The 20,071-nt window shown below is 53.1% G+C and overlaps 5 protein-coding genes across 5 annotated transcripts; 4 read left to right on the forward strand and 1 right to left on the reverse strand.

The window, feature by feature from the left end:
• Window positions 1-1,419: 1,419 nt before the first annotated feature.
• PHACADRAFT_122431 (uncharacterized protein) lies at window positions 1,420-5,377 on the reverse strand. Its single transcript, XM_007396411.1, has 6 exons — window positions 4,880-5,377; window positions 3,904-4,830; window positions 3,555-3,851; window positions 2,699-3,505; window positions 2,055-2,650; window positions 1,420-2,000 (listed from the first exon to the last, which is right to left on the reverse strand). The coding sequence occupies exons 1-6, from the start codon at window positions 5,267-5,269 to the stop codon at window positions 1,886-1,888; spliced, it is 3,132 nt and encodes a 1,043-aa protein (XP_007396473.1). The 5' UTR covers window positions 5,270-5,377; the 3' UTR covers window positions 1,420-1,885.
• Window positions 5,378-6,045: 668 nt separating this feature from the next.
• PHACADRAFT_257261 (glycoside hydrolase family 3 protein) lies at window positions 6,046-9,757 on the forward strand. The gene is made up of 12 exons (XM_007396412.1): window positions 6,046-6,100; window positions 6,157-6,302; window positions 6,365-6,804; window positions 6,855-7,287; window positions 7,343-7,543; window positions 7,599-7,821; window positions 7,873-8,050; window positions 8,107-8,266; window positions 8,314-8,431; window positions 8,483-9,133; window positions 9,188-9,237; window positions 9,288-9,757. Exons 4-12 carry the CDS (start codon window positions 6,878-6,880, stop codon window positions 9,700-9,702), a joined length of 2,406 nt encoding a protein of 801 aa, XP_007396474.1. The 5' UTR covers window positions 6,046-6,100; window positions 6,157-6,302; window positions 6,365-6,804; window positions 6,855-6,877; the 3' UTR covers window positions 9,703-9,757.
• Window positions 9,758-13,332: 3,575 nt separating this feature from the next.
• PHACADRAFT_257264 (uncharacterized protein) lies at window positions 13,333-14,436 on the forward strand. Its single transcript, XM_007396413.1, has one exon. The coding sequence runs from the start codon at window positions 13,354-13,356 to the stop codon at window positions 14,242-14,244; it is 891 nt and encodes a 296-aa protein (XP_007396475.1). The 5' UTR covers window positions 13,333-13,353; the 3' UTR covers window positions 14,245-14,436.
• Window positions 14,437-14,598: 162 nt separating this feature from the next.
• On the forward strand, window positions 14,599-15,385 carry PHACADRAFT_184865 (uncharacterized protein; the record flags this gene model as incomplete). Its single annotated transcript, XM_007396414.1, has 2 exons — window positions 14,599-14,897; window positions 15,073-15,385. 2 exons carry the CDS (start codon window positions 14,599-14,601, stop codon window positions 15,383-15,385), a joined length of 612 nt encoding a protein of 203 aa, XP_007396476.1.
• A 3,397-nt stretch (window positions 15,386-18,782) lies between these two features.
• On the forward strand, window positions 18,783-19,095 carry PHACADRAFT_257266 (uncharacterized protein). The gene has a single exon (XM_007396415.1). The coding sequence runs from the start codon at window positions 18,895-18,897 to the stop codon at window positions 19,054-19,056; it is 162 nt and encodes a 53-aa protein (XP_007396477.1). The 5' UTR covers window positions 18,783-18,894; the 3' UTR covers window positions 19,057-19,095.
• The last annotated feature ends 976 nt before the right edge of the window (window positions 19,096-20,071 follow it).

Genomic DNA, 20,071 nt, shown 5'->3' on the forward strand with positions numbered 1-20,071 from the left:
AGGTATACAATGGGGAGGGAAACAGTCAGGATACCACTACTTATCTCGGTGCTGTTGTCACTTGTCAAGCTGCCATACGTGCTTCTCCGCCAGCCTGATTTCCTGCCGAGATCGCAAGGACCAATTCCTAAACGTATGCGACCCATCACGGTCACCCATTCACTTTTGCCCAGCTACCACTTTGTTTCCAATGTCGCTGATGTGTGTGCCCTGAGGTAAAGTTGGCTAACAGCACAGTACCAATGATCCGCAATGCTCATCCGCTGCTCAACACGACCTTTGTCGACACTTCTTCCCGCCTACGAAGCAGTCAGTGCCCCACAACATCATGAGGGTACGAATATGAGATCATCCCGTCGAATCTCGCGAGATCAGCAGTGTCCTGGTCCTGTTGACAGATGGGCGCATCGAGTGATTCTATCAATCCCGCTGATTCCGCTTATGGGAGGGGGCGCACTTGCCTGAAGTTTCATACCGTGAGCAAGTCATGCTGTCTTCAGCCATTTTCTGTACAGGCTCAGTTTGAACTAAACCATGTCGCTGTCCACCTCGTTGAAAGACAAGCTTGCACTGATCACTGGTTGCACGCAAGTCAATGTCAGTCCGTTGCGAGAGGCATCACTGACTCACGTATCTTAGAGGCGGCATAGGCTTGGCGACTGCGAGGCTACTTGCACAGCACGGATGTTCTATCGCCGTGCATCACTCTTCCGAGTCATCTCAAGTTAAGGCCGATGAGCTTGTTGCCGAACTGACTAAACACGAGGGCGTGAGGGCTGCGGCTTTCCAAGCAGATCTGTCGACGTATGAGGCCACGAAGAGGCTGTATGACCAAGTCGTTCAGAAACTAGGTAACCCGGCTATTCTGTTTGGGAATCATGGCGCAGCTTTCAGCAAGATTGGGCCAGCTGGTGATATCAGAGCTATCAGTCCTCAAGAGTTCGAGGAGACTTGGAGGTTGAACACCGGGACGAACTACTACGTGGGAGATCTCGCTTCCAAGACTAATTAAATAACTCGTTAATTATATTGACAGCTCTGTCAACTCTGTGTTCCCAACATGGAGCAGCAGAAGTGGGGCCGCATCATCTTGACTTCAAGGTAAATCCAAATTTCCGCTCGCTGAGATCATGATTATCACACCCCCTACAGCGTAGCTGCTCGTAAGTATCGAGCATAGTACCAGGTCCAGACTTGTGTTTACTGCCGCCGTTGTAGTGACTGGAGGTGTCATCGGCCCGCACTACGCCTCCTCAAAGTCTGCCATGCACGGACTCATTCACTGGTTGTCCCTCCGGTACGCGAAAGACGGCGTCGTGAGTGCTTTCGCTTTGATCGCGGCCATGGATGTGACTAACGCGGTGTTCAGTGCAGCAACGCTATTGCGCCAGCTCTGATTGAAGGTGCATAGCTTCTATTTCTAGCGCACGCATATCTCAGTTGGTATGTTCCTAGACACTGCTATGATGTCGAACCCGTCACCCGCGGTTCGAGCCAATATTCCGATTGGCAGACTGGGAAAGCCAGACGAAATCGCTTCCATTGTCCTCATGCTCGTCCAGAACGGCTACATGACCAACAAGGCGAACAATTTCTTCTGCAATCGCTTGTCTTAGCAGTCATTGACATCGCCTTTAGGTCATCTGTGCCGACGGCGGCTGGACTGGCGGAGGCCTGTAGACCATGGGAGCAACCAAATGAATGACCAATATACAGTACTGCTACAATATGGTATCTCAGCCCTATATACTCAGATAGCAAACAACAGAACAGAATGGAAAGAAGCGACAGCATGCATACGATGGCAGAAAGCGCGGAGGAAAGAAAAGGAAACCGATGAAGCGCGGAAATGGAAGGTTGAGAATAGTGATGAAGCATGCGGCGACTATGACGATGAAGGAGAGGCGTTCTTCGAGTCCCGGCTCAGACCTGCTTTCTCGACGATTTCGTTGAGCTGCAGTATACGCTTCTGCGCAAGCTCAATCTGCCGTTTATATTGCCTACAAATAGAAAGTTAGCCCCGAAACACAGTCCATTGAACATGGAATACGGACCTCGCCTGGGTTTCGAGCTCAACTGTACGCTCCTTTCCGCCTTGCCTTTCGCGCTTGACTTTCTCCTCTGCCACACGCAGACGGGCCTCGTACTCCTTCACGCGGACCTCCCACTTGTTGTCCGCAACCGTCGTCTTCTCGTTCATTGCCGTGACCTTCTCCTCTGCAGCGAGTAGCTGGTTCTGGAGGTTGACGATACGGCGCTCCGCATTGTTCGCGCGGGCCGTCAGTGCGCGCACTTCCATGGTGTCTGCGGTACCCGTCTTGCGGCCGCTGTTGACCACGCCTTGGAGTTCGTTGTTCGTCGCCTTGAGCGCCTCTACCTCGCCCTCTTTAAGCGCCAGCTTCTTGCGCCACGCCGTCTTGTTCTCCGCGAGTGTCTTCACGCTCGTCTCGAACTTGTCGAGCTGCCGCCAGCGCGCGTCGAGCTGCTTGCGCATATCATTCATCTTGTCCGCATACCGTACCTCGGCATCCTTGACGCGCTTGTCAAAATCGAGTTGAATCTGGCTAAGCTGCTTCAAGCGGCTGATCAGGTTATCGTGGAAGACGCTGAAGTTCGTGAACGGCTTTGTCTCGGCGGCGCCATTCTTCTTCTACAGAAATGGTCAGCGATATTGCAGATACGGAGGTAAAAGACGCACTGGTGTCTTGTCGATACCAAGGATCTTGTCCATGTACTGATAGATCGTCAGCAATAGTGTGTTGCGCTCGGTGAGCTGATCACGGTATTGCGTTTCTGCCGTGAGCATTGACCGCTGGTCCTTCGACATCCGCCCCTCGAGGTCCTGCACACGGGTACGGAACGTGGTCACGTCCGCTTCGGCAGTTTTCAAGCTTGTCTGCACGGCATCGAGCTTCTCGGTGACGTTCAGGCGCGCCTGAGTCTGGGCGGCCAGTTGTGCGGCGAGGTCGCGGTTCTCGGCGTGCAGACGATCAAGCACGCCCTCACGGTCGCGTGTCTTGCCGTCGCGATCGTCGAGTTCCTTGCGTGCCCGCCGGAGCTCGTCTTCGAGTCGTTCCAGATCGCGCTTGAGTCGGTCGACCTCGAGCTGTAGTGAGAACCGCGCCGTCGTGTGCGACTCGCCAAGCTTCTTGGACTCTTGCTCGAGCGTCTGTAGCGCATTTTGCACCTGCGCAAGGTCGTTCTCGCGTTGCGCAAGCAGCGCCTGCGCGTTCGAGAGATCGTGGAGGGCAGATTGAAGGGCAGAATCCTTCGCCTCGAGGGCGCGCTTCGACTGTCTGCCAGACTCGTCCAGTTCGCGCTGAAGTTTTCCTTGCTGAGATTCGAGACGTTTGCTGCTGGACTGCTCTTTCTGTAGTTCGGCGACTAGCTTTTCGATATGTTGCACAAGCTCTTCCTGGTTGGCCTGGGATTGTTCTGCTTCGCTGCATTTCCGCTCCAACTCGTCCTGCAAGTCTTCGAGCTGCTCCTTGAGGCCTGCCACTTTCTACGAGGCAGTTAGCATTTGCGAAAGCAGTCGATAACAATAGCCTCACCTCTTTAAGAGCAGTGGAGAGCGCCTCCAGCCTCTCGAGTTCGACGGCATCCTCTTCGCGTAACTTTGCACTTTCCTCCTTCAGTCGCTCGTTCTCGTCTTCGAGTCGGTATACTTGATCTCCGAGACCCTGTATCTCCTGGTTCGCCGCAGCAATTTCGCTGTCCTTGTCCTCTGCCTCTCGCTCCTTATGCTCCAGGGCGAGCTCGAATTTTTCGACAACATCGTTCATTTCCGCCTCGAGGTCGGTAAAGGCTAGGCGTAGCTCTTTGGACTCTTGATCGCGGCGCTCGAGTTCCTACAGAACACAGCATGGGTGGGTATATGCAGATAAACATCAGGGCACTCACGTCCTTGAGTTCGTCCACCCGACCTCTAGCTTCCTCAACCTCGCCTCTCCATTCCTGCTCGACTTCGCGGACGATTCGTTCATGCTCTGCGACAATGTCCTCAATCTCTCGTACCTTGAGCTCCACCTCGTCTTCCTTCTGCTGAACCTCGATCTGGGCGGCGGCAAGTTTATCGCGCGCTGCGGCCAGCTCCTCTTCGACGGCTTCCCGCTCTTCCCGTTCTCCGAGAATCATCGCGCGACTCTGGCTTCGCTCGACATTTTCAGCTTCGCGTCGCCGCTCGAGGTCCTCGAGCTGGAGCCGGAGCATCTCGACTTGGTCTGCGAGCTCTTCCTTCTCCTCGTCCTGCCTCACCGCCAGGTCCTCCTGCTCGCCCAGGTGTCGCTTCAGCTCCTCGTTCTCGTCCTCGAGCTCTTCTAAGTGCTTCCGCAGGCGGCCGCCGTCTCCACTGCGTTCGTCTTCTCGGCTCTCGACGATCTGCTTCAGCCGCTCCATCTCTTCTGCGTTGTCCTCCAGCAGCGTTCGTACGCCTTCCAATTGTTCCTCGAGTTCCATGTTACGCTCCTCCAGCTGAGCATTTCGCGCGTCGAGCTCGCGCATGACATGTTCGTCTGCACCACCGACGCGTCGCCTTCGTAGTTCGCTGAGTTCGCGATCGCGCTCCGCGAGCTTCTCCTCGAGATACTGCACACGCGACTCAGAGGAGCCTGACCCGCGCTGCAGACGTTCGAGCTCGCGTTGTGCCTCGAGAATGAGCTTCTTGAGCTTCTTGATCTCCATGCCGCGCTGCTGCACCTCGATCTTGAGGTTGATGTTCTGCTTAAGGGCCTCGTCGATCTGGTCCGGGGCAAGCTGCGCGAGGCGTTCCTCGAGGAAGTGCACTTTGAGCTTGATGTTAAAGTTCTCCTTCTTCAGGCTGTCTATGTGCTGTGGCCTGGGTGAGGGGCGGCACGTAAGTAATACGCAGACCACGCACCTTCTCCTGGTCGCGCAACGTGAGGTTCACGCTCCCCTTCCCCGCCGCGCCTTTCCCGCGTTTCGTGCGTTCGGGGGCGGGGGTCGCATCTATACCGTCCTCCCATTTCTTCTCGCGGCCTGGCGTATCGAGCACGTCGTCGTCTGCCTCGTCTATCGAATCATCAAGACCTCGTCGTCTTGGAGTCGGCTCCTCGAGTCGCCTTCGTGTAAATTGTGCAGCATTCGGCGGAGACGGCGTCGCGATGGGCGCCGAAGACGCTGCCGTCGACCCTGACACTGCTCGGCGAGCTGGTGTCAAAAAACCAGACGCGAGTGAACCGAGTGAAAGATCAGGTTGGCTGCCTATGGACTGGAGAGACGTGTCTGCGCGGTTCATTGCCGCAGACATAGCAGACCAGTACTGGCGGTTTGCATGCACGCCGTTGTGAGTGGCGTGTGAGTGGCAGGGAGATGTGCAGACCGGACAGTAACGTGGTCCGGGTTCAAGTGCAACCCTTGGGCTGCAGTTGGCCGAGGCGCATCAATTGATGAGATCACTGCCGTATTTCACTAAAAGCAGGCATTGGGCGCGTCAACGAAGGGCGCTTCTCTTGAGCATTCGCTGAGACGGCGTCGCATTCGAACGCAGACCGACACAACCATGACTACGTTTTATCCTCATAATTACTCACGCACAGACTGCAGGTTAATTACATGCCCAATCCGAAACGTTTCACGTTGGATATTATACCCTGCCGTGTGGCTGGTGTTGGGAGGTACGTCCGAGTCGACGACGATTACCGGCGACAGGCCAACGGACGAAATCCGCAAAAGTCAGTTACTCTCCTTTGGTTGACAGAACTAATTTTCATGTGATGACTGGATCTTACAGGTTTTTTTCTTGTCCTTTATTTGAGAGAAGCTGCGCGGTGACTGGAATTCAGCTGGGCTGATTGTGTTCGAACCAGTCGCAACTCATCAGGCAGCTACATTCGCATTAAATCTAGCTGGCGACTGTATTCCCTCACCTTTGCCGTAGGATGCCGCGTCCTACGCACCTGTAAGTATCTCATCATCATCTTGTTCTCATTGCAGATGCCATTCTTCCTGCCAATAATTCGGCTCTCCTGCGATCTCATATGTTATGATCTCCTTCCTTGTGTCCTGTGATGGACTCCACACTTTCTCCAGCTCTTACCATGCGGTTGTAAACATTATTGAACACCCGGGCATGGTTCGGGTGAGTGCCTTGCGATGCTCGGGTTACTTCCGTTGCTCACATGACTGGTGATGTAGACGAGCCCAAGCAATCTTTTGGTCCGAAAGACTGATTTCCCTGTCGTGACTGTACACAACTCGTGAGGCAGTCTGGGATCTCCATGCGTCAAGGGTACCACCTTTATGGAATTCGTTACCCTCGCCGTCTCGCTTCGTTATGCCTCGTGAGTACCTCTTTCTTACAATCTAGTCTAAATTCTGCACGCAACTTATGTCATTTTACTAGAAGCAGACTGTGTGGGATTGATTATCGGTCGGTCCCCAGTCGATAGCAGGAGTCGCCCACCACCGGAGCTCGGCAGCCGATGCGACGCCTCGGATAAACCTCGGATGTCTCGGAATACGTCGCTCAGCTGGTTCCTTGCTTTGCGCCTGCTCTACCAGACCTCCCCAGTCATATATAGGCCAGAACTTATGGCGAACCCCCTCATCGCCTCCCCGGATTGCCGTCTGATAGGCGACTCGATTTTTCTCACTTTCCATCCATATTTCCGTCCCAGACCGACATGCCGCCCTCTGATTTTGCCAAGGCAAATATCGACGAAGTTGTCGAACAGCTAACTACAGACGAGGCAATCCTACTCACAGCTGGGGTGGGATTTTGGCACACTCACGGCGTACCGCGCCTTGGCGTCCCACCTCTAAAAGTCAGTGATGGACCCAACGGTAAGCTTCCAATACCTTTTCTTCAATATGCGAATCTAAACTTGCAATAGGTGTGCGAGGCAATCATTTCTTCATGAGCACCCCTGCGAAATGCCTGCCATCGTCCACTGCCATGGGTGCCACCTTCGACACTGAGCTCATCGAAGAGATAGGCCTCAAGCTACTCGCAGAAGAAGCCAAGATCAAGGCTGCGTCCATTCTCCTAGCGCCGACCTGCAATATCCAGCGCAGCCCACTCGGCGGTCGTTCTTTTGAATCGTTTTCAGAAGATCCTTACCTCTCCGGTATGATCGCCGCAGCCTACGTCAAGGGTGTCCAGGCTGGTGGCATCGCCACAGCAATCAAGCACTTTGTCGGTAATGACAAAGAAAATGATCGGATGGCGTACGACTCCATCATGTCTGAACGCGCTCTGCGGGAGATATACCTCATGCCCTTCATGCTCGCTGAGAAGTTTGCTCAGCCATGGTCCTTCATGACTGCGTAAGCTCTCCTTCATCAGATCATCGCGAACGCTGAGCCTGATTTTTGTCCGCAGCTACAACCGAGTGAACGGCACACATGTGTCAGAGAATCCGTACATCATTCGGGACATCCTCCGGAAAGAATGGGGCAGCGATGCGCTTGTCATGAGCGACTGGTTTGGTGTGTACTCCATCGACCATGCCATCAACGCCGGCCTCGATCTTGAGATGCCCGGCACGAACAAGTGGCGCACCCTCGACCTCATGAACCGCTCGTGCGTCTGTTTGTGGCATGTCCTTAGATTAAGCAGACTAATGAACCCTGCGCAGGATCCAGAGCCGCAAGATCACCGCTCGCACTGTCAAAGAGCGCGCCCGGAAGGTGCTTGAGCTGACGAAAAGATGCGCACAGGAGGCTCCAGAAGTCCTCGACGGCGACGGCGTTGAGCGTACTAGGGAGTCAGAGGCAGATTCCACCCTGATGCAAAGTTTGGCTGCGCAGGCAATCGTCTTGTTAAAGAATGATGGCGCTTTGCTTCCGTTGAGACCAAAGGTACGCGTCTCTTATATGACCAGCATACACAGATTAACTCCAAACGTACAGGAGCAAGGTCTCAAGAAGATCGCAATCGTCGGCGGTAATGCCAAGGCTCGAGTGCTTAGCGGCGGCGGCTCCGCTGCGCTCAAGCCCAGCTACTTCATCAGCCCATACGACGGCATCGTCAAAGCAATTCATGACATCGATTCGAGCATAGAGGTCACGTATTCCGAGGGTGCTAGAAGTGCGTACTCCCTCTGATTTTGATCTTATGTTCGTTCTTATCGACGATGCCACTAGCTTACCGTACCACACCAACATTGGATTACGACCTCGTCACCGAGGATGGCAAGCCCGGCTGGACCGGCTCGTGGTTCGCCCACGAGAGTGACGAGTCCATGACTCCCCTCAAGGAACCTCTCAAGACCCAGTACGTTGACGAGACTAGGATTTTTGTAAGGTATGTTGGATGCACTCGCATATGGTTTGAGTCTCACGCTTTCGCAGCACGTCCTACCCAAAAGATATTACCAAGCGCTGGACCCTCCGGCTCGACGGTCAGCTAAAGCCAAGGGACCGGGATATGCTTTTCGAGTTCGGTCTCATTGCCTCTGGGAGGGCGAAGGTGTGATTTCTATCACCGCGAACTGCCGCAGATGCTGATAATCCACGCTAGCTTTTCGTCGATGATCAGCTCGTTATCGATAACTGGACGAAGCAGCGCCGCGGCGAGTTCTTCTTCGGCTGCGGAACCGAGGAAGAGTACGGCCGCTTCTCGCTCAAGGCTGGCGTTTCGCACAAGGTTCATATCGAGTTCTGCAACGTCCGCGCGCCGGCGGATGGGGACCCGAACGAGGCCGTCATGGATTCGAACCCCGGCGTGCAGCTCGGCGGTGCGGAGGTGCGCGACCCAGATGAGCTCCTTGATAGTGCGCTGCAGCTAGCGCGCGAAGCGGATGTCGTCATCGCCGTCGTGGGACTGAATGCGGAGTGGGAGTCTGAAGGCTACGATCGTACCACGCTGGCGCTGCCGGGGCGCACGGACGAACTCGTCGCCAAGGTGCGCGCGGCGAACCCGAAGACGGTTGTCGTCACGCAGAGCGGCTCGAGCATCGCGATGCCGTGGGCGGACGACGTGCCCGCTATCGTGCACAGCTGGTACTCTGGCAACGCGACGGGAGCTGCACTCGGCGATGTCCTGACGGGCAAGGTCAACCCGAGCGGCAGGCTAAGTTTGACGTTCCCCAAGAAGCTCGAGGACGTGCCGAGCCACGGACACTTCCACTCCGAGCATGGAAAGGTGCAATACGGCGAAGATCTGTTTGTGGTATGTCCTTTATCGAGAAGCGTTGGTATCAGCACCGCTCACGAATTCTTGTAGGGTTACAAGCATTACCATCACCGAGGCATCTCGCCTCTATTCCATTTTGGGTGCGTGTAGTTTTATTGCCATTTCATTTATTGACGTTGATATACTGTAGCTATGGCCTCTCGTACACGTCCTTCGAGTATTCGAACCTCGAGCTCTCGGAACCAACCTATTCCAGCGGCGACCTCTCCGTAACTGCGACCGTGACCGTCACGAACACGGGCTCAGTCGCCGGCGCCGAAGTCGTTCAGCTCTACGTCTCGCTGCCGACAACGTCCGAGCTAACGCACCCGCCTCTTATGCTGAAGGCCTTCGCGAAGCTACGCGACCTCTCTCCGGGCACGAGCGCCACTGCTGCGCTCAAGCTTGACAAGTACGCCGTGTCGTACTGGGAGGAGCGTATCGCCCGCTGGGTCGTCGAGAGCGGCGAGTATATTATCAGGGTTGGCAGGAGCAGCGCACCCGAGGATTTGAAATTGCAAACGAAGCTCGTTTTGAAGAAGGGCTTTGAGTGGAACGGAGTGTAGACTTGCGTTGTGCACTGAAGTGTAACTCCTGACGTACAAATATCACGAAGTCGCTTATCTTGTCACTCTTCGACCGCGTCTTATGGTCCGACCCTCTACCTGCGGCATTCAAATTCCGAACTCCTCCGTCCTCGAGGGGTGCACGAGAGACTGCCCTCCTTGGTACGTCAACATAAGAACGGCAAGTGGTAGGTCGAATCACAGGCTTTACTATATAAGACTCAATACAAGAAACATTTCGCTCCGCTCAAACCTCGCGCATAATCCGTTTCCCCTGGCTCACGCTCGCCGTCCTCGCTATTTGCGGCTGCCATCAGCTTTGTGGCGACAGAACGACAATGCCGCCGAAACACCACCTCCTGATAACCACTACGCTGTGCAGGTCCACACCATGATGTGCTAGGATGCGCCCAGCGTCCCGGTTGTCGTGTAAGTGCAATACGGCTCCCTGAATATGTCGTCCCTGATCAAAATGCTGCACAGAACGGTCCTCAGAAGTCGCAACTTCGTCCTCGAGCATCGCCGTCGCTGCCAGCACTGCTCTCTGTCAGCCTTCAGATGAATTACCACTGCTCCAGTAGCTGCCAATTGTGCTTCTTCTCTTTTATCTAGCTCTCCGAAGCTTGATGCTCCGAGAATGAATCTGGCAATTTTTCGGCGGTGGGCGTCGAGTCCGGCTGGCGATCGCAGCGACCAAACGCAAAAGTATGGCTCTTCTATGAGGGTGTAGGTATGCGCGGACCAACAAACGGCACAAGGTATCCGAACGAACGGTGTGACCACCATTCTTCAAGGGTACGTCTCTGAATTCCTTCGTTACGTATGAAATACTCTTGACCATAGAGGAGACGAGGGCAAAAGTCTGGGATCAACGATATCCCTGTTTGTGATGCATATTGCGACGCGGCGAGACCGTGCTCCTGGCCTTCAATTCAGGCACGATCTGGACAATAAGTGGCAAGGATTGTGCGTCACCTCTGGGTTAGGCGAGCACTGACGTCCCGCGTCTCTTGACTCTTCGTGCTCGCTGGCATCTCTTCTCCTTAGCTTTGGCGGTGCCCACTGCCTTCGGTGTCAGACCAGTCTAGTCGCCGCGTTTAGAAGGAGATTTCGTCGCACATGCCCAGGCACGACGACAGACAAATTGAACAACCTATTTCTGCCGTCTCAGCGGTGCAGTAGAAAATTATTCCAAGTCTGTCGTTTGCTTTGTGATTACTGTATTGTAACGAGCAGCCTGATTTTGAGCTCAAAAATTGGCCTATAATAGCGATCTGGCAACAAAGCCGCCGCAACCGTATTGTGCCATGACCATCTGCGACAAAGACTGCTGCAGCTAGTCTCCCAAGGGCAGACGCTTAATCACTGCAGCTGCATGGCTTCGCATATACTGTGTATCAAAATGTAGCCGAAAGACAGACCGCCGCAAGTTGACCGGCAGGGTATCTTGTTGCGAGTCATCGCAACATCCTCAGGTCCCGGAGTAACAGGGATGGTCAATGCTTCGTGCGAACCTTCGTAGCCGATGTAATGTTCTTGAAAGATCTCTGGGAGGCCAGTAGATTATTAAGATCAATAAAAGCGCAACTTGCTCAGTCGCACATACATACTATTCGGCCGCGATACCGAACGGCACGCGCAGCATAAAGTGTACGACGGTGCTACTAGGAGGCACCGCTAAGCGACAGGAGACCGGAGTAGACACGTTTGTCCTGGCAGGACAATCGCTGAGTGCGGCTGCTAAAGGCCCTAGATAGTGTCAGGCCGTGAACGCGTACAAGACAAGGTACGTGACGGCCGACGCAGCCGTGGGCGGGCCGTCCTCGTCGGATGCTGCTGTGACATCACCCTTGAAGCTTGAAGCTTGAAGCTTGACACCCTGGAGCCTTTTAGGCCGTGGCAGGCATGGGAGGCAGCACAAGGTGGGGCGTAGCCTGCTGATCTTTCGAGGCAATTTTCTCTCGCGCAGCTGCAGTTTATGAATGGCCCCTGCGAGCGACGATCCACCAGGGCGCCAGCAGTCAAATTGGCGGCAAGGCTGAAAGGCAATCCAGCGAAATCAGGGCTTCCGCTCGCGTCTAATTCCGCCGAAGATGGAGCGGAAGCTCGGCCAAGTGACTCGACTTCAAAATCGCGAAGCACGAAGACCCGGCTTCGGACGACGAAGGGGCTTCGGCAAAGACTGGGCATATGATGTAGCATGAGCAGAGGAGGACTCGCAGCGATCCAGTGACTCGAAATATGAGCGGGGCTACGGCAGTCAGCTGCTCCTGAGCAGTAATTCCGGAAACGGTTCTCGAAAAATGCTTTTACAAAAACGCCGGCGCCTATTGCAGACACGGAACAGATCTATCTCGGGACCAGAGTGAATTACGTCTTCTTGAGCAGGAGTTCGCGCGCCATCGGCAGTGTGTCGCGGCCAAGTTGTAGATGCAATGTGCCGTGCAAACGGGACATATCGGATGTACTGCTCTCAGATCGTAGGAACTACGAGCCTGTCTGATCAGCGACGTCGTTTGACGACGTCAAGTAGAGTGCTAGAATATGGTTACACGATATCTCAAACATACCCCGAAAAGAAGCTAGATCAAGTCCTCATGGCTGTGGCGTAAGCAGCCAGTATGTATACTGGTCTGCGCCGGCATTGCAAGTCGTCGCGACGGATAAGATCAAGGGCTGATATTCACTAGTAAAACATCATCTCATGTTTCGTTCATTGTGATAGGGCCTTCTCGGTCCAAAGGTTCGTTGATGAACAACATCTGTTATAGATGTTCGTCTCAGAGAAATTTTGAGGTGATAACAATGACATGCGTACACCATTCCTCCGAGGCCCGTGCAGCCCAGGCGAGCACTCCGACATGAGGAGACCGCCAGGGCATGTCTCCTCCGAGATGACCCTCTCCACGGCCATAACGAGCAGAACATAGTGCCTGCTCCGCCGAGCGGGCTGGCGAGCCCCGGCCTGACCCGATCTAGATTCAGAACGATGACGCCAGACCACGACTAGAATAGTCGTGTCCTGCGCCTCGGTCATTATTTGAGGAATACCCCAAAAATCTGCGCTGAGGAGCAGGCAGTGGTGCGAGGCATGTATGGCTACAGATGGCAGTCATGCAACAGCAGACGAAACCTGTCAGATCTGCGTATTTCCCACGAATTCCCAAGTTGTGAGGGCGTAGGCGCTTCAGCTTCAGAGCGGAGTCCGTTGGTTCGCAGCCTGTACATCCTCGTTCTGCCACTCACTTGACCGCTTGCCTCCCCTCGGAAATCGAAGCAAACCTCGGCTGCAGATGGAGAGCCCGCTACACTTCCCGAGACCATGGTTTCCGCGACGTTTCTTCGTGGAAGGGGAGCGCTTCGCGATCCTGCCTATATAAGATCCTCGGGAGACTGTTCTTGCTACGCAGCATACCGGCGGAGTGCAAGCAGTGTTGCGGCGGTGTTGCATGTCTAGGTATGTTCCAGAGCGGGAGTTACAACAGCTAGTATATAATCCGTCGGGGTAAACGCAGGCCAACGACGTCAATCAACGTAGTTCCATCCTCGAATACCCGCCTCCTCAATCATAGCCTCATCGTTCCAAGCCTGGTATGTGTGGTCATCCACTATTTCCAGGATATGATCCCTGACCGTCAATGATATAGAACCATGGCGGGTCTAGTCGACCTCCCAATCGAGCTACACCTTGTCGTCTTGTCCTTCCTCCCCCTCCCAGCTCTTCTAGCTGCACGCAACACATGTCAGCATTGGCGTCACCTCGTCCCCCTGGCGCCACTACCCCACACGCGTCGCAAGCTCCTTTGTCTGTTCGACACCCTCTGTACAATTCCCTCCTTCGAAGTCTCGAGACGCACGGCCAAGGGGCACCTGCAATCGGACTTCGGAGACGCGGCCCGGAGGTCGTATGTAGCTTCCTTGCCGAAGGACACAGGAGACGAGTTCAAGACCTGGATACTCGAATGGCCAGACGACGCGGTCGTCGCCGCTCTCTGGCCCGCTCTCGACAAGTCCTACAACATGAGCAACACCACCTTCCCCCACCGCCTCGACATCTGTAACCGCATGCCTACCCCATCATATGCGCCGCAGACGCACACCCTGTCGCTTTCGCTCTACGCTGAGCGCGGCTGCGGCCCCGCGAACGTGGTCGCGCTGCCTCTGTTCGACGAGGGCAACGGCTGGACGCATTGGGTTGTGTTGTCGGGTGAGCAGGAGATGCTCGACGCCCGTGGTAAAAACACGCGCATCGACCTGCGCGGCGCCGTCTTCAGCAAGATACGTAGTGCCGAGGCCGACGAAAGATACGCAGGATTCCTCGAGTCGCCGTCACCCTCGGACTGCCCGTCTTCCGTCATTACCTCCCCTCGACCCGACTCCGGCTCCCACTGTCGTTGTCCCGAAGAGTCTTTGCTGTCTCCTGCTGGCCCAGAGACCTGGGGTCCGTGGTATCGTTATCTGGAGCAGGAGACAAGAAAATTGCAGACGTCTATGGAGGAGTATGGTGCTTGGTGTGGATGCCTCAGCTGTCGGACTTCCTGATCTTACTAATTAATCTCTAAGTCTGCTGTAATTTCCTCCACTCGCCAGATTTTCTTCGTCTCCAGTTCTCACTGCTCACGTCCGTGTACCACGTCGTATTTTCTCACAACATCACCACCTGTACAAGCATATTTTATACGCCGGCTTTCCAGCTTGGACTCAATACAGCATTCTCGCCGTTTTTCATTCGCATTCAGTATATGACTATACTGGCTGAGACACTCCGTCGATGCATACAAGGTAAAAATTGACATTCTCAGGCACGACTGCATTCAACGTCCTGAGAGAACACGGGAACGTGTTCACCGCGCCGGTTCTCAAGCCTGTCGTGCGTGGTTAGAGGCTTTCCTCCAAATGTCGCGGGTGCCAGTGAGTCTTAACATGCCACTCAGCTTCAGGCCCGAGCTAATACTCGCGAAGGAGATTGCCCAGGTGCTGGAAGGCCGTCCTCGACGCCGCGGAAATCAGCAGCAGGGCGCTTATGAGTACGGTATATGCGCGCGCTTCTGGCTGCTGAACGTGAACACGCCCTTCGAGGCGAGGTTTACGAACCTAAGAAAATGTCCGCCAAATTTTTACACGCTTGCCCTCGAAATAAATCAGGTCATCGCTGATGTACGGGCTGGACAACCCATGTTCAAGCATCCAGGCTGGTGCGTTAGCCGTTTCACTGTACGCATCATCGGTCTGCTAACTGGCATCTAAAGTCGTCGCTCGTACATGCGATCAGCTAAGTAGCTTTTAGATGATGGCGTCACTTCTTTCGTCTTATCTCTTCTATTTGTGCGGGGTTTATTCGAATATTCTAAACTGGGGTGCGCCATGCAGGGCAAGGCTACTCGTTATGGATGCTCGTCTGCCGCATTTGCCCAGCGGTGGGCCACACTTTCAAAGCACGTGGCGCATGGCTCACTTTGTTGGGGACGTCCAACACAGTAATAACCCCAACCTGTCCTTCTCCACCATCTCCTGCCCCCACCGCGACTCGCCCGCCGTCATGCGCTGGACCTGGACAGAGCCCGAAATGCCCGACAGGCGAACGGATCCTCAGGCCTCAGTACTCAGTCCCGGGAGGCTACTTAGCAGCGAGACTTCGAGCAATGCTACGGTTCAGGAAGCCCGCCTCGCCTCTGTGATATGATTTCCTCATCCACCGTAGGCAAACTTGCCACATCCGACCATAGCGCTATGTCGTACGAACAAAACCGCCGCATGCTGTGCCGCTACCAAGAGAAAGTCGTCCGCTACATAGTAGGCGCATTTGCGTAGCTTCAGTTTGAGCAAAAGTGGCGGGTGTCAACTCAGGATAAGCGGAGGAGATAATTCTCGAGGGGATCGTTGACTCATTCGGCAGTGTGCTCGAGATGAAGTTAAAGCGCATGTGGTGCCCGGACTCATCGCTCAAGCACCTTGCGGCACAAGATGGTGACGTCTATATCCGGACCTTCAAAGCCCTACTCCCATCCGACATTGGCGCAACGATCCAAGAGCCTCTGTCGATTCCTTGTCAGGTTGTCGACGGCATTCCCACGTTAACCGAGGAAGATCAGGCCCGCACTGGCTATCCCATGCTCGCACTTCAACTAGCATTGTTCAGGAATGAATGCGTGACGGCCATTCTGGTCAAAATACTGTCGGCATTCGTGCGTCTGCTCTGTCACACACATGCTCACATCCCCGTCAAAGCTAACCGAGACTTCATTAGTGTGGCTACCCGCATTCGAACAGGCGTATTCTGCTCAGGGGAACCAAGCCCAAGACTACTGGACCACTTGCACCACTCCTGCCGCTGTACATGGAATATTGCCGGAAGCAATACAAGGATATCGCAAAGGGCGGACACGGCAAAACCATCATAACGTCCGAGTGCTTTTGGTGCGGTGTCCCCAAATGCGATCTCTCAGAAGGGCATAAACTCCTCGAGTGCCCGCCCTGCGAGAAGGTAGGCCGTAAGATCGCATACTGCTCCAAGTAAGCCTTGCCATGCCCGTCATTCGGATCATGAAGCTGAGCGAGACGCTTACAGAGAGTGCCAGTACGCAGATTGGAAGCGCGCAACACCAGAGCCGCACAAGGTATTGTGCGGGAAGGTTTGATCATCCGACTTAGACTTGCCAGCCAGGTCCGGCCGCTGCCAGTAATATGCCCGGGACTGGCAATCACACCAAATTCCACCGAATATGGGGTGTACTCACCGGCACCCACTAGTATACACATCTGGAAAAAGACATTTTGCTGGACCCACCTGCCAGCAACCTGTGCCATCTGGGACCAAATAGACTGGTTTGTATCAGGGGACAAAATACAGATGGGCACATACCAGGGTGCAATGTCTATCTTGGTCTGTACCATTCAGACCAGCTAGACAATAGTATAGACGCACAAGACCAGTAGCAGCATCACACGGACAGAAATGCTTGGTATAGTATGGGCGGCTTGTTTCTGTGCCCCTTAAAATTTAGCTAACATAGAGTACAAGACTGCTGGTGATATTCGCAGCAAGAATAAAAGGCTTGAACTGTGTCAGTCCAGTTGCTGTGCATGCGGCGAGCAAGTGCAGAATTGCCTGCCCTAAACCACTGGCGCGCGTCCTTTTAGTCCGCCGTGTGTTGGCCATCTCGTCTCTCATGCTCTTATATCTACTCTCTCTCCGAGACCATCAAACATCCAACACGCACTAAACGGTGGAGTCAGGAGGTGGACAAGATGCAGAGCTACCATTTCTTGCTCACTGCACCCACTGCGCTCGACTGTTTCAATCCTGCCCGACTCTTCCCAGCTAGCAGCAACTGCTGGCGGGGTCTTCGAAGCACTGCTCGTCGCAGCCGCTGAACATCGTGCACCTCTCGGCATCACTGTGACCAGTCACTCAATGTGACCAAGATATCAACTCACCGTGATGGCGCAGGCTTGTCGGGTGGCCCAGCGTTGTCCGAGTCCACCATGTTGTGAGCGATCCCGGCCCCGCAGCCCACGCAGACTCAAAGATCTCGAAGGTCAGCGGGAGGCTGGTTGTGATAACCATATTGTTGGCAACATTTGAGGTATGTGGCAGTGTGGCTCAGTTGTCAGGTTGGACTGACCGATTCCCTAGGTGCAACATGATTCGGTCCCATGAGTAGACGGCACAAGACACGGATGAGCTCAAACTTATCTGTGGTTAAATGGGAGACCCACATCGAAGCCAGTGAGTCCCAGCTCTGTGGCCACCACGCTGACAGCCTTTCGTATTCCCCATCCATATTGATCTCGGCGTGGCTACATCATCATGGACCGAGCCGCGTCACTTTTTGATTCATGTATCATGATCTGTTCCTCCACTGCCTGCTTTTATACCAGTATCTGACTGACCATCTCATTGCAGATTTTGACAGGTCTGCTGGCTCCTGTGGAGAGCCAAGTGCATGGAGATGTACGCGGCTGTTGCTAGGTAGATGTACATTGATACTCTCACATGATCAGTAATACTGTGGCCTGTTAGACTTTTACTTGTACCTTGTTCATATCACCGTAATCGATGCGATTTTTTGGCTATCCCAGCGCAAACAACTACAGTGGCTGCTGTGTGAATTTATTACCTAGTTGGGAAAGTGGATGTGGTTTCTGCCGCGTTGTCCAAATATGTTGCAGTACAGCATGGCCTAGACATGCACATACCATATGCAAGCGAGTACAGATGACATTAGTAGTGCTATGTTTAGTCCAACACAGTATAGACTGGTACGGCATCTGCAGTGGTTGGTCTGGATGGTCCAGCTCAGGGGGTTGTGTCCAGAGGTCCGAGTGGTATGGGCTGGTCTATTTGCCACATTCCACTTCGCATTTTTCCAGATGCAGTGAAGTCCAGTGCTAGTCTCCAGTGGCTGCTGCTGTTGGCTGGTGGGTAACAGTGAGTAACAGTGGGTGGCAGTGAGACACACTGGATCCTGCTGGGCTTCGCAGGTTGCCACCGGCTACCGGCACACATCACCAGTGATTTTCATCAAACATTGCTCAAAACCACTGGCGTATCAAGTACCAATATAAACACAAATATTCTTTCGTAATAAGCTTGATACATGCTTAGCCACCAGCACCTGTATAGATGCCTATTCTCCTCTGAATTGCACACTATCCCAGAACTCAGCTCTCACTGAAGTGTCTCTATGCAGTACACTGTCTGAGTGCAAAAGGTGTGTAAAATTGATTGCCGAATGTGTCCTCAAGTGGAAGTAGTTGTAAGTAATTCTTTGAGGCATATTGTACTACACAGATCTGGTTAGAGACTTCTGAGATTTTTTATAAACTTTCTACAAGCTCAGGAATGAGCTATCAAGCAGTGGGATCAGGCTGCCAGCAGTCACATTAATATCTCAACAGCTATAAACCTTGTTGTTGTGATTCTCAGGAAAATATATATTTTCTAAGTGAGAATATGTGTAATATAAACCATCTATGCACAAAGCATGAGACCAAACCTGCCAGATACTAGTCTTAAAATGATTTGTTCATGAGAGTTAGCTCAACCTGGAAAGCAAGTCACACACCATGGTCCAATGTCATACACTTCTACCCAAAGACCAGTGAAAAATGACAAAAATTATTATTTAATGACACATAATAACAATAAACAGCATATGTTGATGGATAGTGGCCACTGCCTGCCAGTGGATGTCACTGGTGTTTGGTGGTGTTTGCCACCTGCCATGTAAATTGGCTGAACTAAATACCAGTGGCAGCCAGGGTGGCATGCTGAACACTAGTATATCCCAACATATCCCATTATTTGCCACTGATATACAGCAATATTTACCAGTTGCTGCTGTATTCTGATGGGTTCCAGTGAACAATAAACAGTGGTGTTAACAAGCACCCACAGCAATGCACCCATATATGGCAAGGTCATGTTTGGTGATGGCAAGCTTAGTGCTTGCCCTTAAGTGTGATTCTCCCATCAAGAAAGATAGTTTACAGATGCTAGTTCCATCAACAAGCAGAGTATTGTTGTGCAACAACTATTTGCAGCTGCATGAGCACAAACTGGCAATGAGCATGCATGCATGATCTAATACACACAGAAGTTAGTTTGAGTGTGAAGAAAAAAGAGCATGCTGTTATAGTCTAATCTAATACACATGGGAGTTAGCTATACAGTGGGTAGTAAGCATATGGCATACTGCAAGGGCAATGCAAGGGACTTACTCTGAGTGCAAAGGAAAAAGAGCACACAGAGTGGGGACAAGGGGAGGAGTCCTTATATATGCTAAAGAAACAAAATTGATAGTCTGATGGAATGGAGAAGTCTGCACTAAATGAGTCCATGTATGAGAGCACTATATATAATTGTCCAATCACTATCTACATATTAGCAGCGCCTAATCTATGATGTCCACCTTAAGTCCATGCTGAGCAGAACACCAAGCCAGAGCCACTAGGCACTTCAACACAAAGCAGTAGTTACAGCAGGTATAAAAATGAAATGGTATATTGTTAATCAGTCAGAGTAGCGCCATCTTGAATTGGTTCAGGCTTGGGCAACTCTGGGCCCTTAACGAGGCAAACTATGTCCAGAAGTTCTGAACTGGCTGTTCATTTGTCCCATCTATTCTTCATACCTGATGCAGTCTTTGGTGAGTAGCAATAGACATTACAGTGTAACAGTACAATGTCTTCAATGCCAATGTTGTCTGCACTAAGGTTGGGGTTCTTAACAGGTGGATCATCCTCGTGACCATTGAAAATGTGCTGATAATGAAGGCTCTGGTGCAGAATAGCAGGTTAGACTGTGTAAATAATTTGTGATGTCTGATGTACCACAGATGCTTGGTCATCACAAGTGCTTACCATC

This window comes from Phanerochaete carnosa (genome assembly GCF_000300595.1).
Source record: "Phanerochaete carnosa HHB-10118-sp unplaced genomic scaffold PHACAscaffold_5, whole genome shotgun sequence".
Taxonomy (NCBI): Eukaryota; Fungi; Basidiomycota; class Agaricomycetes; order Polyporales; family Phanerochaetaceae; genus Phanerochaete; species Phanerochaete carnosa.

Excerpts from the sequence above, each read along its gene's own strand:
- PHACADRAFT_122431 (XM_007396411.1), bottom strand. The coding sequence starts at position 5,269 with ATGTCTGCGGCAATGAACCGCGCAGACACGTCTCTCCAGTCCATAGGC. Across the intron at positions 4,831-4,879 it reads CGTTGCGCGACCAGGAGAAG|CACATAGACAGCCTGAAGAA; the intron begins GTGCGTGGTCTG and ends CCCAGGCCACAG. Across the intron at positions 2,001-2,054 it reads GAGCTCGAAACCCAGGCGAG|GCAATATAAACGGCAGATTG; the intron begins GTCCGTATTCCA and ends TTCTATTTGTAG.
- PHACADRAFT_257261 (XM_007396412.1), top strand. The coding sequence starts at position 6,878 with ATGAGCACCCCTGCGAAATGCCTGCCATCGTCCACTGCCATGGGTGCC. Across the intron at positions 7,544-7,598 it reads CTCGACCTCATGAACCGCTC|GATCCAGAGCCGCAAGATCA; the intron begins GTGCGTCTGTTT and ends AACCCTGCGCAG. Across the intron at positions 9,134-9,187 it reads ACGGCGAAGATCTGTTTGTG|GGTTACAAGCATTACCATCA; the intron begins GTATGTCCTTTA and ends GAATTCTTGTAG.
- PHACADRAFT_257264 (XM_007396413.1), top strand. The coding sequence starts at position 13,354 with ATGGCGGGTCTAGTCGACCTCCCAATCGAGCTACACCTTGTCGTCTTG.
- PHACADRAFT_257266 (XM_007396415.1), top strand. The coding sequence starts at position 18,895 with ATGTCACTGGTGTTTGGTGGTGTTTGCCACCTGCCATGTAAATTGGCT.